Source organism: Heterodontus francisci, chromosome 5 (assembly GCF_036365525.1).
Source record: "Heterodontus francisci isolate sHetFra1 chromosome 5, sHetFra1.hap1, whole genome shotgun sequence".
Classification (NCBI taxonomy): Eukaryota; Metazoa; Chordata; class Chondrichthyes; order Heterodontiformes; family Heterodontidae; genus Heterodontus; species Heterodontus francisci.
The window spans coordinates 165,634,226-165,652,984 of NC_090375.1; the positions used below are offsets into that span (position 1 = coordinate 165,634,226).

General features: G+C 42.4%; 1 protein-coding gene across 2 annotated transcripts in view; it reads left to right on the plus strand.

Annotated features, from left to right (window-relative positions):
* cyb5a (cytochrome b5 type A (microsomal)) overlaps positions 1 to 18,759 on the plus strand; it is a 50,025-nt gene that overhangs the window by 24,341 nt on the left and 6,925 nt on the right. For both annotated transcript variants that reach the window (XM_068032325.1, XM_068032324.1), the window contains exon 2: positions 10,957 to 11,085. In XM_068032325.1, coding sequence (XP_067888426.1) covers positions 10,957 to 11,085 — 129 coding nt within the window. The remainder of the gene's footprint in view (positions 1 to 10,956; positions 11,086 to 18,759) is intronic.

Below are 18,759 nucleotides of genomic sequence, written 5' to 3' on the forward strand. Positions count from 1 at the left end.
TGCAAGCTGTGTTATCAATATTTCGCCATGTTCATGACTTTTAGGAGCTCTTGCCAGAAGCTGTCTTTGTGCTCCAAGATGAGGCAAGTCCTTCACCACAGAAGCATGCCTCTGAACTTCTTTCACCTTTTTAGGCAGATGAACCCTGCTTTTAATTTTTTAATCCCTAATTCTTAGGAAAATAACTCTCTTAACCTTATAATCCCTTATTATGGCCAGATTCCTTCACACCCCTCTTGACCAGCATGAGTGCGAGCAGCAAGGGTAGGCGGTCTTAACCAAGTGAAGTCTGCAAGCGCGACATTCAACAGAGTACCAATATCAATCAAACGAGGCTTCAAGAGTACAGTAAACAATTTCAATACTGCAAGATTTAGAATAGCCTAAACATGTGCTAAAGCACTGCTCCTCTAAATCATCTCAAGGCCAATGTTTAGACTCATTACAAATCTGGCAGATTTTTGAACATGATGGGTACGAATGAAATTTGTCAGGTTGAGGTAGTCTGGTGAGTAAAGGTGAAATCTGTCTGATGAGCTGGCTGAAGCTTGATATGCTGAGCCATATCCTTGAAGATGAGCACTCAATATTTGAATCCTGTCAATAAGGTGAAAGATTCAGATGAAGTGGCAGAAGATGAGTTTTGAACGTCCGTTTGTAGGCTCACAGCAAGGTCGTTCAATACTGTGATTAGATGCCATTCTCAAAATTGATTTCTTTGGATTTATCAAAAAAAAATTCTGCAAAGGTAATTGCACCACATTTCACTGTTGGAGGGAAGTTATTATTGAATAACCAAAATGAGGTTCCCAATCCCAATCACAGAGTACTGGAATGATGTATGAGAAAACACCAAAAGGTACTTCCACATGTTCCTGAGATGGTGTCACTGATCCATTCAATAACAGATTTAGTAACAGAAACTAACCCTGTTATTGCAGCTATAATACCTTGACCTGTAACCTGAAGCTTGCCAGATATTTAAGTTAATTTGTACCAGTAAGCCTTGTGCCCCTCTAACCGTATCCTTGACTGAGTAATCGGTAAAGGTAGGAATCAGTTCGATGCCCAGTAACTGGCTAAGAATTGTACTAAGCTTGCTAAGTTTAGTAAGTGTATAAATAGTATGAGGGGTATCGGAGTTTCTAGATCTAGAGGATTTAGTATATTGGAGAGTGTGCCCACGACAAGTGACATCTTAAGAGGGTGTTATCATCCAGGAGCCTATGTCCAGACCACAGTCGGAACACCTGGAAGCCATAATGACTGCATAAGATCCATCCCCCAAAGCAAAATGTTGCCAGTAATCCAGTCCAACTGATATCGAGGTGACAGGGCGGTTTGCCTGATCGAAGCCATTTCCATATTGCTTAAATTTCTCCCATTTATGACAGAAAGGAATCCCTGTTCAGTGCATTCCTACACATGAAGGAAATCATATATCATAGAGGTAGAATTGAAAGTGGAATTGGGCTCCGAGTGTGGATGGGCCATTCGATCATACAGATGTCTAACAGTTACCAGGACCCTGAATGATCCCAAGGTCTTAATTAGGCATAAATTAAGGATCTTCCACCGCTTGTAATAGATTTCTGTTTGTTTTATCAATGGCACTGTAAGGAGGATATCCAGTTTCCATTTGATAGATTCAGCTAACCAAAGAGTATCTCTGAGTATGGTTCTCTCTGGGAAGGGAACTAATATTATGAAGCATGGGATGAGATGTGAGTTTAGCAAGGGCTTTTTCTCTTATGGTATTGAGTCTGAAGTCATTGAGGAAAGAATCTCTATACCATGACCAACGGACCTGATTAGAGTGGAGTTTTAAAAGGGACACATGAATAGCTGTCATAGGCTAGTGAGTCTAATGCCCTTATCTGCGGAGAGGAATTATTAGTGGATAGTTCAAAGACAGTGACTATGAGCGACTTCTGAAGTTCTGAAGATTGATAAAATCCCCAGTCTTTTTGAGGTTGTGATCTTGATCTCTGTTCCATTGATCCAACATGAAGACAGATTCTGCTAGCAGCAGAAAAGACTTGGAGCGAGCGGGTGTTCAATATAGAATGTTTCTTGCGACGTCAGGAAGTATCAATTGATACTCCACAAAAGGTTATGCCTTCTATAAGCATCAGACTGGCAGATTGTGAGAGAAGTAGAATCAAACTTTTTACCCAGACGATGATGAGTGAGTAAAGATGTAAGATTTGATAGCTTCTGCTCGATTTCTGAATCAGTAAGTTTCTGTGGCGTAAACTAAGATTCTTTGTAGTTTATTCTTAACTGTATCCCCGCCACGTCCTTACGCCAGGAGTAAAGTGAATAAACTCTGATACCAGAAAGTTCTGGTGTGTTCTGGATAGAAGTGTCATTGGAAACTCGATTATCTCTATAACAGGCATGGGTGCCGTCGGAAGATAACTTTGCGATACAAAGAAGGTTCCTTCCTCCGTGCTTTGCTTTGTGCCATCAAAACTGACCAATGTTCTAGTGAATGGGTCCGTCACACATGTTACCACCATCCAGACATGATTTTGAGTTATTTGTCTCCCTTATCCTCCTGATCGATCTTATGAATCTCATTTGTTATTCTTTGTTTTAAATCTAACTGTTGCTGTCTGGTCAAGGAGACAGAAAGTGTAGAGGCAATAAAAGAACCATGGGTAAGTGGTGTATGCATCTCAACCCCATACATTAAATAATATGAATTTTTAGGGGACACAGTCCCTGATGCAGATGACGGCACATTGTGATAGTTGCACTTCCAGTATGATATTGGTCCATTTAGTTCCCCTGATTGTCAACAATTTGACCAATAGCTTTTTTACTTCCTGATTTTTATGTTCCACCAGTCCCGTTGATTGTGGATGAAGTGGTGTGTTGTGCTCTAACCCAAACCCCCTTTATTACAAAAGTCTTTGAAAACCTTGAAAACAACAGCTCTGCCCTGATCAGAGTGTAGGACTTTGGATGCCCCAGCTACAGTGATGATGTCAGTCATGGCATTGACCAGTGTGTTTTTCGAAACAGTTTTTGTGGGGAGCAGTCAGCAGAAGGAAGTGCATCCATCAGCACAAACAGGAACGTGTTTATATCCCAGTGATGGGGAAAGTGTTCCAATGAAATCAATAAATAATTTTTACATCAGCTCCTGTAAAGCCTACTGAACCAATGGTGGCAGTTTAATGAGTAAAACTTATTATTTAAATTGCTTGGCTCACAATTAGCCACATACATTTTATGTTCTTTAAGCTGTAAGATTTAGGTTCGGGAGTCACAGATAACCAAAGAAGGGGGCCAAGCTCAATCTGATTTTAAAATAGTTTATTAAGCAACAGTTTAAATATAATGTATACTAAGAAGTAGCGTTTAAATATGATGGTGCATAAGCTAAATAGGCAGAAAAGACATCCGACCGGTAACAGATTACTGATCCCAGAACTTACAGTGGGTCTGAACGATGTTGGCAGTCTCCCTGTTGGATGAGGCAGGCAAGGTGTTGGTGGTCTGTTCTGTCTTCTTGAGCTAACCAAAGTGTTAGTCCGAAGCCAGCATAGATCCACCTTGGGAAGCTCTTTTCCATCCAAAGAAGATCACCTGAGCACCTGTTTATATACTTGACGTCTGGCTGGTGAGTGTACCATATCAATCATATTCAAGATAATCCCTCCCATTTTCGGCCAGTGCCCATGGAGTCATCTCATGGCTCATTGCCTGCTAGGACGCTCTGTTAACCTTTGCTCATGGTATCCCACCTTATCAGCTTTCGGAATGTTTTGGTCCAGAGCATGTGCTAGAATTATGTCCTTGGCAGAGATAAAAGGGTCATGCTGTCTTAGCTGCCTGCCATAGGATCTATCTTAGAGAGAAGCAATCACAATACTATGTCTATTTATTTCATAAGATTTCTATATTCTGACAACAATCATTTATTAAAAATCCCATTTCTTATAAGTATGCCTGGCCACCTGTATAAAGGAGTCAATTTGCAGAATGTTGTTCTGGTACCACCATGTACCTGCCCCATACCCTCGTGAGCTTATTTACAGGCTGTTCTCATTTGTGACTTGGGGGTACTTCTCGGTTGCCCTTGGGCAGCTTAACTAGTACAATGTCAGTAGGGTCTCTGAGTAAAAGTACTTTGGATATCCTGGTGGATTCTCTTTTCTTGAGCAGCTCAATCAATTCTTCATCCTGATTAACATCCCTAGTGATCACACTAATTTTGGCATGCCCCTCTCGAGGGGGTGTCTTGTAGACCGTACGTTTCACCTGTTCGTCTGCAAGACTGTTGCCCTTCGAGTATACTGTATCAGTGGTTTGCCCATGTACACGAATCAGCTAACAATTTTGTTTCTCAGTCCTCAAATGGAGAATGTCCTCCCACAACGACTTGTGTTTTATGGATTTAACCTTGTGATTGGTAAATTTATATTTTGTGTCCAGAGCACTAGGTCCTGGGGTTGTATCCTTTTTTACAATAGAGGCTATCCGTACAAATTAATGTGGATTTAATAGGCTCTGCCTTCTTTAAAGTATGCCATAGTGCTGCTGCTTCAGTGTATTGTGCTGTCTTATAGCCAAGGAGTGTGGATAGTAATTCTTCTGGATAAAAAGAATAGGAATCTAAAAGTCCCTACGACCATCCCCATCCCAGCTGAGAATTGTTGGGATGTCCCTTTTTTTAGTTGTCATCGATGACCCATCACTGTAAATAGCCTGATGGTATTCAGTGAATGGCCTTATAGGCACTTGTTTGATTCCCTCCTTTGTGTCATAATCCTTCATGATCAGAAGATACTCTAAGTCCATATCTGAGGACAGGAACTTAAAAATGAGTAGGATCACTCCAGAATGCTGCCTATTTATCGTATCGAATCTGGGTGGCACTTTTGTCATCAGAGGCCATCCTCAGTACTAATCTCAAATCTGTTATCTCAGTATAGATGGTAATGGGATGTTTCACTTGAAGGGGTTGTGTCTTCATGATGCATTGGACTTCCATAGTCATGACCCTTTCTTTTTCCGTGTACTTTCTTTCAACATTGCAAAATGCAATTCTAATTGTAAAAAAACAGCAACTGCCACTTTAGGTGTTGTCCTGATATGAATATTGAGGGGAGACTTGTAAGGCCCTCTGCTCCAGGTCTATGGCCTTCCGTATATCACAGCATAATTGCTGCAGTTTTGAGTAGTCATCTGGTGAAAAAATGAATAGTCCCTTTGCTGCTTCACCCAGTCTAGCATACAGGGGTGCTGAGAGCTCGGCCAAGGTAGGTGTAAAAGATCTAGCAAAGGTCAGGAGTCCTACGGATGCTGGAAATCTGAAATAAAAACAAAGTCTTGGAAATACTCAGCAGGTCTGGCAGCATCTGTGGAGAGAGAGAGAGTTAACGTTTCAGGTCTGTCAGTGTCACAGACATGAAATATTAACTCTTTCTCTCCACAGATGCTGCCAGACCTGTGTATTTTCTAGTGTTTTCTGTTTTTATTTCAGGAGTCCTAAACTTACTCATAGATATTTTTTTTTTTGAGTTTTATGGTATTGAATCATGACTAGTTTTTCTTTATAGGATTGAGTTAATCCTCTACCATTTCTGGTTATTCACAGGCCCAGAAAATCTATCGCCTCCTAACAAGTTGATTAGGTACTCGGCAGTACTAAGTCTGGATAAAACCATATCAATAGCTTTCAAGTGGAGATCATTGTGTGAAATATAAGATTGTCTGCGTAAGAGTTGATGTTAGGCAGGCCTTTTAAAAGATCAGTGAGGTGGAAAAGGGAACAGGGCAGTTTTGAAATCCCTGGGGTAATCTGGTCCAGCAGTACTGGAACCCATCAGGACAAATCAGTCTCTTTAATTGGATGCGACCAAAATCCATTCACTAGATCAGTACAGGATTTATATTTTTTTCTCTTGATTCCAGAGAGAAGGGCTATGGAATTCTGCTGTTAAGCAGCATGTGGTGCTGTAACCTTATTCAAGGCTGTATGATCGATGACAAGTCTCCACCTATTGTCAGGTTTGGCCACAACAAACAATGATGAATTAGTTCCAGAATGCATTTTTATGAAGACGCATTGTTCTTCTAAATCTTGAAATGGTTTTAAGAAGCTCCATTTTCCCTTTGTGATCCTGGATAGTCTACTGTTTCAGGCTTATGCCAGCCTGCATCAAGTGAATGAGGCTCTATATCTACCTTGCCACATTGATTTGATAATGTTGTAGGTGAGAGGCCTATTTATTATTCATTTGTTTTAGGAGGTCTCTCTCTTTCCCGCCCCCCCCCCCCCCCCCCCCCCCCCAAAACCAGGCAAGTTTGATCTAGTTGGGTGTGAATGTTTTTGCCTGTCACCCTGGTCTGTGGATGCTTCCACAGGCCCAGTTGAGATTTTACGGAAATATTTTATATATCTGGTTGTCCTATAATGAGAGAGCAGGCCAATTTTGTTACCAGTCCTACTCTGGAGTGGCTGTGATCCTGTACACGGTAATAGGTATTTTGTAAAAATTAATAATTTGCTTGTTACATTGTGTGGATCCCCCTAATGGTTATTGATAAATCGGGCACCCAACTCTGTCCACTTAGTTTTTTATAACTGGGGTCCATTACAGTGTAATCGGCTCCTGTATCAAACCGGGCCTCCACCTGTTTGTTGGTGGGCAGGGTTCCTGGGGCATGGGGGAATTTAGGAAACTCTGGCTAGGTGCCAGTCCTTCAATCCTGAGATGGGTGATCCTCAGAATTCTGAGTTCTATTTGTGGTCTTTTAACCATTTTGATTGCTGTTCCTCACTTTTGGGGATATCACCCTTTCCAGACCCCTTAGTAAAGTCCTGCTCAGGTCTGCAAATGGGACCAACCCGAGCCTGACGGAACGTTGTCCGACCCTGAGCCAGCCCGAATCCTTCCATTTTTCCTGTGCTCGACCTGGCCCGACCCGACAGTCAGTTAACTTACCTTCCGTTTTTCACTTTGTTCCTTACCTGCACAAGCTTAAAATAACTGAAACAAAGCCACCTTTAAAGTCCAAAGAGTAAATTAACATTAGAGTCACTTATCTGAGGCGGTGATAGAGCGTGTCCGATCCAACCCGACCCGAGCCCGAATGTCGGACCCGGAAATGTGACCCATCCCAAGCCAAACCTGGCACGTGTCATCGGGTCCCGTCGGGTTCAGGTTGGGTAGCAGGCTTTTAGCCCTTAGGAGGTCTATTGAATGGTTTGACGATTGGGGTTGACATTGGTCTTGCCGTGAGTCTCTTTGATCCCTGCTCAGGTCTGCTCAGAATCCTCCTATGGCCCTTTGATAGTCTTGGCCAATATAGAAGTTGTCCCCTAGGGATACCATTGTCGTCTGGTCGCATATTTATCCCATCTCTCTGGGGGGATATCTCTCTCGCTGCTGGCAAGTTGGGAGGCATAAATCTTCTGGAATGCCCTCTTGGGGGGTCCAGAGGCATGAACTTGTGTCTGGCCAGTGCGGGTTGGAGTCTTGGGCCTAAGCTGTTCCTGTCTCTGGGTATCAGAGGTGCTTTCTCCAGCATTTCTATCTTTAGTTTCTGGTTTTACTACAGGCTTGGTCTGGGAAGGGCCTAATAGTTCATGATTTCATCAGATGATGTGTTCGACATTATCCCGTTTCTGCTGGTTATCAGAACATTCATTTAGAGTACCCTCACAGATCAGCCTGAGGGCGCTATTTTGATGGTGATTGACCACTGCTGCCTGGCCAATGCGCAGAATCCTTACACATGATAATTGGGACAATCAGGCAGATACCAACCCTTTAGTTTTGGCAGTATTAGTAAGTATTTCCTTGATGGAGCTCGTTATATGCCCTCCCTGAGTTGCCATGAGAACATGGGCATAGTTTTGAATCCAATTGTTACATTAAATCTCATCTCTATCATTTGAAGGAAATGCCTTAAATGTTCAGCATTCCAGCCTTGAGGTTTCCAATTTATCAAGGTTGTTTAGATTCTAATTTTTTTTTCCTGATTGATCACATTTATTGCACATGGTGTACATAGAGCTACGGTTTACGTTATCTATGGGTGTAATTTGTGGTTGCTGGGGATGGCATATAGGTACAGCAAGTCCTGCTGCTCCAGCATTGAGGTAACAGGACTTGACAGGGTAGATGCAGGAAGGATGTTCCCGATGGTGGGGGAGTCCAGAGCAAGGGGTCATAGTCTAAGGATACGGGGTAAACCTTTCAGGACTGAGATGAGAAGTTTCTTCACCTAGAGAGTGGTGAGCCTGTGGAATTCGCGACCACACAAAGCAGTTGAGGCCAAAACATTGTATGTTTTCAAGAAGGAGTTAGATATAGCTCTTGGGTCTAAAGGGATCAAATGGTATAGGGTGCAAGCAGGAACAGGTTACTGAATTGGATGATCAGCCATGATCATAATGAATGGCGGAGCAGGCTCGACGAGCCGAATGACCACCTCCTGCTCCTATTTTCTATGTTTCTATGTAAGATTGAGACAGTGCCTGTCTGCATTGATTATAGTGAATCCTAAATTGTCCATAATCTTCCCGAAGATTCAAATACTTTATTTCGTCCTGAAGTTGCCACCTTAGCCTGAATCCATGGCCCCCAGGAACATACGCAGAAACGGGTCCTATGATCCAGCCATGGTTCCCTGCACCTTGTTGGGCGCTGTTCATAAGGCCTCCCAATTGTGCAGGTGTGCACTTTATCATTAGGAATTTTGTGGGTCTGGTGTATTAGTTTGATTATCCAAGTGGATATTTTGTATTCCCTGGTCCTGGGGATCAACCTCAATAGTGTTATGGGTCCTAATGGCTCCATCAGCATCAAAGCCTTCTATTTCAAAGACCTGATCTTGTGGAGGTATTAGGATAGGATTATTTGCTCTAACAAAACAATCGTTTTGATTTCCTATGGGAAAGACTTGGCCAATTCCGACAGGGTTTGCCTGGATTTGTCCCAAGGTTTGTCAGGATCTAACTTTGGTTAGGATTTAAAAGGAACTTTATAACATTGGGGTTTAGAAGTTTCTTATATTGAGGGAGTTCTAATTTAAGTTCTACAAGGCCTGATCAGAGACTTCTTGTCTCTAGATACTTAAATTTGGGTCTTAATGCCACTATCAGTAAAACACTCCTCCTAGACTTCATCTACAAGACATATTTTAGATATAAATACATGGACAGGCTTCTGTATCAACCTAAAAATAAGTTGGGTGCCAACTGAAGTGGATAATCCGAGCTCCTTTTTGGGACCATCCCAGATCAGTTATACTGCCCAGATGATTACTCTCACTTAGGTTTAAGAAAGGCAGATCTTGCAAACATTTGAATGGGTCTGAAGAACTCTCCCCAAAGGAAAGGAACCAGCTGAGAATATTACCGTTCTCCAGAAAGCCTTTTTAACCAGTTTTAGTCAGTATAACAACTCGGATATTATGAGGGTCCAAGCATCTCTCCTTTTAATAATGTAGCTCTCCACTGAAGAGTGTATGGAGCTGGGTTCTCGAGTGTGCAATACAGAACACTGTATGAGACAATGTATTTTCTAAATTATATAAAAGCCTATTAAAGAACTGAACATGCAATTCACATTTGATGGGAAGTCAAACATGTTAATAGTTAATAGTTCTAGAAAAAGAAAGTATAATTTTTTTTAGTAGACAATCCCAAGCTTTTAAGTCTAAATATTGTTGCAGTATACTATTTAAGATAACCATCCATATTTAAAGCAGTATTTACTTTAAATCCCTGAGTAGAAAGCTAGAGAGTTTAGTGAGATACCTCTATCCCAATTAAGGGGAGAACCATCGTTGCTGCACCACAGTAGCAGAACCTTTACCGTAAGAAACGCTGGAGTGAAACCAACGATTCTGAAGATCCACTGTGTGATTCCAATGTTTGCTGTTTCTAAACTGCATAACTAGATTTTTTTTTTATATATGGGTGTGCTACCTCTCTTGCAAGTAGGTTCATTCCCGTCTGTTTGCCAAATAAGGCTGTATAACTTAATTTCTGGCTAAAATCCATCATCTTTGATTTCCAAGAAAGGCAGCAAGCTGGGAGCCTCTCATGGTGGTCAGTTTCCTTAGACACCTAACTGTGTGTTTCAAGATTATAAATCAGTTTCTTGGGTTTGGTCAGTTTTGCCAAAATTTATGTTGACTGGTTTCAGGCTGTCCACATAAGGCCATGTTATCGACCATTACACTGTAGTAGCTTACATAATCGTTTGCAAACGGTTATCAACATTTCAACGTGATGAGCTTCATGCCTTTTAGGAGTGAAACCCTCTTGTCAGAAGCTGCTTCGATGCTCGAAGATGAGGCAAACATTTCTCTACAGAGGCGTGCCTATGAATATCTTTGAATATTTTTAGAGTGAACTGTGCTTGTAATTTTTTAATCCCTAATTCATAACAAAATAATTCTTTTAACCTTAAAACCCCTTATTATGGCTGGATTCCTTCACAGTTTTACCTTTATCATTGGTTCCTGTGTGAACCACAACAGCTGGATCCTTCCCCTTGCACTCCAAAAGTGGAACAATATTAAATATTGCAATCAACCAACTAAGAGCATAGAGTTGGAAATCCTTATGCAGAAGGATTTTATTGGGATGGTTAAGCAGTGATATTCTACCAATGTGATAGAAACTTGATGTGAATCCAAGGAAGGAACGAATCAAGAATTTCTTCTAAGTGAAAGATTGGAGCAGTTCATGGTCACCTTGTCTTCTGTGACTGCTTGACATGTCCAGTGATCTCCACAGACTAAAGGAATTTGAGGAATAAATGTACTACCAATACAAAAAGAATGGCTTGCTTTTGAGTTTGTTTTAAGGGTGGGGGGGAGGAGAATGTTCTTACATAATCTACATTTTTGGATGCAAGTGCAATAATACTGCCCACTCTTCAGTTTAAATTGACAACCTTGAATCTTTTTTGTGTCTTGCAGCATCCAGGTGGGGAAGAAGTGCTGAAGGAGCAAGCAGGAGGTGATGCTTCAGAAGCTTTTGATGATGTTGGCCATTCTATTGATGCAAAAGAAATGACCAAAAAATACCTTATAGGAGAGCTTCATCCTGTGAGTCCTGTAACCTCAGTTAGATTTGTAGCACTTCTTTAAAAAAAAAAATCGACATCATGAGATTATTGACCCATCTCAATTAAACAACAAAACAATTTATATTTATGTAGCACTTTTAAAGTAGAAGAATGTCTGAAGGCATTTCAGAGGTATGAAAGAAAAGAACTCCGTTATTAAGCCAGAGTGGGAGAGAGAGAAAAATTAGGAAGGATGACAAAGCTCTGTCAAAGGTGAGTTTTGAGGAGCACCTTAAGGAAGGAGAGGGAAGTAAAGGTGGAGAAGTTTAAGGAGGGAGTCCCAGAACAAAAGAACTGAAGATTTAGGCACCTGAAGCAACATTCTCTCTCATTTCCCTTCATTGTATGTGTTTGTTGCACTGTAAGGTCCCTTTAAGATTGCCGCGAGGCCGCACTTGCACACATCTGAAAGGGAACACTGTACGTAGCCTTTTTTTCCCTCTGCATTGCAAGTCCTGGATTACTGTGCAGTTGCGCAGCTGCACAACACTGAGGGAATGTTGACCTGAAGGAGCGGCCATTAATCGTTGGACAAAGGTAGGCAAGAGATACAGGGGGCCAGCGGCAGAGGAATGGAGAGCTTGAGAAGTACAGTTGTCAGAACTGGAGGAGATTACAAAAATAGGTAGAAGCAAAACTATTGAGGGGATTTAAATACATAGGTAAGAATTTTAAATTTGAGGAATTGTGATACTAGGAGCCCATGTACCTCAGCAAGGATAGGTGTGTTAGCTGAGCAAGACCTAGTGTAGCAAGATACGGGCAGCAAAGGTTTGGTGAGCTATTTTATGGAGGGGGACAGATGGGAATGCAGCCAGATGAACTTTGGAATCTGGAGGTGACAAAGATCCGAATGAGGGTTTCAACTATAGGAACCTGGGAACAGGAGTAAGCATTCAGCCCATTAAGCTTGCTCAGCCATTCAACATGATCATGGCTGATCATCTACCTCACTCCACTTTTCTGTGCTATCCCTATATCCCTTGATGTCAACTATGCTTCATCTCTCTAGAACATGAACTTTCTTTTCATGCCATCTCACTTCGAATAATTCCACTATTTTTGCCTGTCCTACACTGCTTGGTAGATTATTTATCATGGAGTAGAAAAGTTTTATTTTTGCCTAATGTCTATTCTAAATTTATTTTCCACTAATTTATATTCATGTTCTCTGGTTTTACTTTCTTGATCTATTTTGTAATAGTAATCTGGGTTTACCCCATTTATATCATTTGGTATTTTGCATACAACCCCCACGGCGGAAAAGGTCCATGTTTAAAATGGGCGGTCGCTTAGAACGGCCAAAAACTGATATCCATTGGCCATTTGCATTAAAGTCAATTTCAATGTTGCCGGTTATAGCATCTTAAGTGCTCAGTTTATTTCAGGCACAACAGCTGTGCTTATTTACCTGTGATATTATGAGTGAAGTTTAAATGGTTTCCTGCTCCTCCATTTGCGAGGATGAAGTTGGCGCTGTGGAGATGAAGGTCCTTGATTAGGGGTATGGTGCAGCAGTAAGGAGGATCATTCACTGTGTCGGGCTGCGCATCACAGTTGCATTGTAACAAGTATTTCATGATGGTCAAAGTGTCAGCAAGTATGGAGTGGTGTATGGCCAATCTCTGTGTGGATATTAGCAGTGATGGAGCTCTGCACCTGCAGCTCAGTTGTTTCATTCTGTTTATCATTGTGTCGATAGGCCTTGAATAGAAATGAGCAGTGCTGTTGCTGTTTTGACTCTCTGGTCTAGTTACGGGGGCAAACTGGATGTTGCCAAAGAATTGCTCCATCTGAAAGTTTGATTAAAGAAACCTTCTTCAGGGAAACCTTTTTCCACAGATGATGCCTGTAGTGTGAATACCACATTATGCCAGTCATTGTTTTTAACGGGCAAATTGCATTCACACGATTATGCCTGCTGAAAATAGTGGGGACTGTACTTCAATTTTCTTTCATATGGCAGCTTGGAAAGCAGCGTTAAATAACTATGTTCAAATTCTTCAACTCCACAGCCTCTGGTGATGGGAAGTGAATTTATAGAGTCTTGTCACGCCTCAGGAAATCCCAAAGTGCTTGACGCCTACTGACGTACTTTTGAAGCGGAGCCATTGTTGTAATTTAGTCAGTTTGGCAGCCAATTTGTGCACAGCAAAAGTCCCACAAAGAACAAGATCCAATAATCTATTTTTTAGTAGTCATATTTGAGGCATAAGTGTTTGCCACAACACCAGGAGAACTGTTTTGCACCTAACTGAGAGGGAAGACCAGGCCTGGGTTTAACATTTCATCTGAAAACAGCACTTCCAACAGTACTGCACTTTCTGCATTGGAGTATCAGCCTGGATTTTGTGTTGAAAGCTCTGGGGTGAGACTTGAACCCAACCCTGCTGATTCTGAGGCAAGAGTTTTATCAGTGAGCCATGGCTGATGCAATAGATGTTGTTCCCCAGGGATTGTTAGCGAGCAATGGTTCATAGTTTGGATATCTTGTCTATAGTTGCTTATCAATATATCCTTCATTTTCTATTTATGTAGCCTGTGGTTCCAGCACGTTTGTGAAGTTCTGATGCTGTTTAGTGACCCACGTTTGTGTGGCATGGTGAAGCCAGGTGGTTTATCCATGATCAGGCTCTGATTCTTTCCCTTGTTTGCCATATGCACCAGTACTTGTCTTTAGCTGAGAGGTCCTAGGTTTTGAGAGATCTGACTGCTAATCAAAAGGGATTCCTGGACTTAAGACAGCATCTTGGTAGCTTCTGGAGATCTTCATTAATAGGCAGGTCTGAGTTTGCTAGGACCTGGTTATATATTCTCATTGCTACACCTCTTCTGACATGTAGTGGTAAGATATATGGAAGTACAATGAACCAGACTATACTTTCGATGAGGTCTTCCCTTAACCCCTTGATTTATATTGTTTAAACCTTTCTGATCTTTTCCTTGTAGCCTGCTCCATTTATACTTGAGATCAGTCTTGCTCTTTTTTTCTGAATATATTCTAACGGAAGCATATAATAGCACATTTCAGGAGGTAGCTTAAGAGAGCACAGGGCAGAGAGGGACTGGGTGGCTGCCAGACAGACAAGAAGCTCAAGGCAGGTAGTGCAGAGTCCCCAGAGGGCATCCCACTTTGTAACCGGTACTCAGTTTTGAGTACCGATGGCAGAGAGGGTTCCTCTGGAGAGTGCAGTAAGAATCATGACCAGAGCACCATGGGTGGCTCAGCTGTGCAGGGAGGGAGGAAAAAGGACAAGAGAGCAATAGTGATGGGGGATTCTATTGTTAGGTGAACAGATAGGTATTTCTGTGGTCACAGATGTGATTCCACGATGGTATGATGCCTCCCTGGTGCAAGAGTCATGGATGTCACCGAGCAGCTGCAGAGCATTCTGGAGGGAGAGTGTGCACAGCCAGAGGTCATGGTCCACATTGGTAACAATGATATAGGAAGAAAGAGGGATGGGTCCTACAGGCTGAGTTTACAGAGTTAGGAATGAGATTAGCAAGCAGGACCTCCAAAGGTAGTACTCTCCAGATGACTTCCAAGGTCATGTGCTAGTGAGTATAGAAATAGGAAAATACACCAGATGAATGTGTGGCTGGAGGGATGGTGCAGGAGGGAGGGCTTCAGATATCTGGGACATTGGGACTGGTTCTGAGGAAGGTGGCACCTGTACAAACTGGACGGTCTACACCTGAACAGGACTGGGACAAATATCCTTGCAGGAAGGTTTACTAGTGCTGTTGAGGATGGTTTAAACTAGTTTGGCAGGGGATGGGGACCTGAGCGTATGAGATGGGACAAATTCAAGGCAGGGAACAGTAGGCAGAAAATTAGTGAGTGACTCTGAAAGACAGAAGAAGCAAAGGTTTAAAAGTGTGCAGCATAGGAATTTGGCAGTGTTAAAAGGTAACAAGTATAGTAAATAAAGCCGATGAGCTGAGGGCACAGATAGACATGTGGCAACATGATATTTTTGCTAAAGTGAAAACTTGGCTTAAAGAGGGGCAAGAATGGCAGCTCAACATCCCTGGATAGAGTTTTCAGGTGTGATAGAGAGGGAGATTTTTTAAAAAAAAAAGGAGGGGGTATAGCATTAGTAGTTAAGGAATCAATAACAGCTGTGAGGAGGGGTGATATGCTAAATGAATTATCAAACGAGGCCATATGAGAGGAGCTGAGAAATAAAGGGGTAGTCACACGACTAAGAGTGTACTATAGACCTCCAAATAGTGAGAGGGAGATGGAAGAACAAATATGTAGGCAAATTTCAGAGTGCAAAAACTATAGGGCAATAATAGTTGGGGATTTCAAATACCCCAATATTAACTGGGATACAAACAGTGTGAAGGGCACAGAGGGGACAAAATTCTTGAACTGTGTTCAAGAGAGCTTTTTTAGCCAGCACGTAACAAGCTCAATGAGAGGGGGCACAATTCTAGATTTAATCTTCGGTAATAAAGCTGGGCAAGTGGATGAAGTAACAGTGGGTGACCATTTTGGAGATAGTGACCATCATACAGTTAGTTTTAGCATAATCATGGAAAAGATAAAACAGGAGTAAAGGTTTTAAATTGGGGGAAGGCAAATTTTACGAAACTGAGAGGTGACCTGGCAAAAGTGGACTGGATACAGCTACTTGAAGAAAAATCAGTGGCAAATCAGCGGGAGTCATTCAAAAGCGAGATAATACAGGCAGAATGGAGGCATGTCCCCTCAAAGATAAAGGGTGGTACAGCCAAATCTAGAGCCCCTGGTTATCTAGAAGCTTACAGGGAAAGTTAAAGCAGAAAAAAGAAAGCTTATGATGATCACAAAAATCTTAATACTTCGGAAAGTCTCGGAGTATAGAAAGTGCAGGGTGAAGTAAAAAAGGAAATTGGAAAAGCAAAGAGAGGACGTGAAAAATGATTGGCAGGTAAAATCAAGGAAAACCCAAAGATGTTTTATCAGTACATTTAAGAGCAAGATGATATCTAAGGAAAGAGTAGGGCCTATCAGAGATGTACAAGGGAACTCATGAGTGGATGCAGAAGATGTGGACATGGTTCTTAATGAGTTTTTTGTCTCTGTCCTCACAAAGGAGAGGGTTGATGCAGACATTGGAGTAAAAGAGGAGTGTGAAATATTAGATATGATCAGCATAATGAGAGAGGAAGTACTTGAGGATCTGGCATCCTTGAAAGTGGATAAATTTTCAGGGCCAGACGGATTGCATCCCAAGTTGTTAAAGGAAGCCAGGGAGGAAATAGCAGATGCACTGAGGATCATCTTCAAATCCTCACTGGATACAGGCGAGGTACCAGACGATTGGAGGTCTGCGAACATTGTACCATTGTTTAAAAAGGGTGCAAGGGATAGGCCAAATAATTGTAGACTGGCCCGTTTGACCTCAGTGGTGCATAAATTGTTAGAATCAATTCTGAGGGACAGGGTAAACTGCCACTTGGAAAGGCACGGATTTATCAGGGATAGTCAGCATGGATTTGCTAGGGGAAGGTCATGTCTTACGAACTTAATTGAGTGTTTTCGGGAAGTAACAAGGAGGATTGATGAGGGTAGTGCAGTGGATGATGTCTATATGGATTTTAGTAAGCAGTTGACAAGGTCCCGCATGGCATACTAGTCAGTAAAATGAAAGCCCATGGGATACAGGGGCATGTGGCAGGTTGGATCCAGAATTGGCTCAGGGACAGGAAACAAAAGGTAGTAGTCGACGGATGTTTTTGCGAATGGAAAGCTGTTTCCAGTGGCGTTCCAAAGGGCTGAGTGCTGGGTCCCTTGCTGTTTGTGGTATATATTAATGATTTGGACTGAAATGTGGGAGGCATGATTAGGAAATTTGTTGATGACACAATAATTGGCCTTGTAGTTGATAGCGAAGAGGATAGCTGTAGACTCCAGAATGATATCAATGGTTTGGTTGAGTGGGTGGAAAATCAGCAAATGGAATTCTCTCCAGAGAAATGTGAGGTGATGCATTTGGGGAGGGCAAATAGAGAAAGGGAATACACCGTAAACAGGAGGATATTGAGGGGGGTAGAAGAAGTGAGAGACCTTGGAGTGCATGTATACATGTCCCTGAAGGTGGCAGGACAGGTTGATTTGAGTGGTGAAGAAGGCATATGGAATGCTTTCCTTTATTGGCCGAAATATAGAATACAAAAGCAAGGATGTAATGCTGGACTGTATAAAATGCTGGTTAGGCCACAGCTGGAGTATTGTGTACAGTTCTGGTCACCACATTACAGAAAGGACATAATTGCTCTGGAGAGAGTACAGAGGAGAGTTACAAGAATGTTACCAGGGCTTGAAAGTTGCAGCTATGAGGAAAGATTGGATAGGCTAGGGTTGTTTTCCCTAGAATAGAGGAGGCTGAGGGGTGACTTAATTGAGGTGTACAAAATTATGAGGGGCCTAAATAGAGTAGACAGGAAGGACCTGTTTCCCCTAGTGGAGAAGTCAATTACCAGGGGGCACAGATTTAAGGTGATTGGTAGAAGGATTAGAGGGGACATGAGGAAAATCTTCTTCACCCAGAGGGTGGTGGGTATCTGGAATTCGCTGCTAGGAATGGTGGTGGAAGCAGAGACCCTCAACTCTTTTAAAAGGTACCTGCACATGCACCTGAAGTGCTGTAAACTACAAGGCTATGGACCAGGTGCTGCAAGGTGGGATTAGATTGGGCAGCGGGTTTTGTTTCAGCTGGCACGGACACAATGGGCTGAATGACCTCCTTCTGTGCCATAAGTTTTCTATGGTTCTATGTCTTTTAAATGTGATTGGGTGAGCAAACCTGAACACAATATTCTAAGTGCAGTCAGCCTAGTCAATTATGAAACCTTAGTACAACTTCTACCGATCTATAAGGGATCATTCTGACACTCCCAATGTGGAGTAACACCAACAGGAATCACTGATTAAAAAATCACCAGCCAGTAGTCTTTGATTTTCCTTTTCATTAATTTAAATGAATGGAAACTCAAGGTATTCGGGCTTGTAATTTTGTAAGCACTGTTCCCTGCAAGCACAACTCCTTGCTGGCAGCATTCAATTCAGGAATAGCTCCCTTGCTTTTATTTTTTTTTTTAGTGGGCCAAATAGGCAGACCCCAGCAAACGGACAGGAAACCCTTCCAGTGGCAGTGGTGGGACTGCAGAGGTGGCCTTTGCTGCTGGCAGCCCCCTCCTTGGACATGGAGCTCTGGTTCCAATTGAAACCCCCCCGCCCCCCCCCCCCCCAACACCCTCCCAACCTTCAACCAACTGGCAAGCCACAGGGAGGGCACCTCCATGCAGCTGGCTCCTTCACCATGTGGCAACTCCGGAAAATCACCCTTAATTGGGTCATTAATTATTTAAATTGGCTGCCCACCTCTGTTCAGTGGACAGCCGAGCTACTGCTGGGAAACGTCCCCTGTGGCAGGATTGAGTCGGGAAGCTGTTAAAACATGGCTCCCTGCTCTTTTCCTAGCTCCCTCTCCTCCCAGCCCATCGCCCTGGGTCTGGTAAAATTCCACCTGATGTTTCAGTTTGATGACCTTTCATCAGAACTGGAAGAAGTTGGTGATTTAACAGTTTATAGGCAATTACAAAGGCTAGGGAAAAAGGGTGGGGAGAGTAACTAATAAAAGAGAAGGTCTGTATTCGA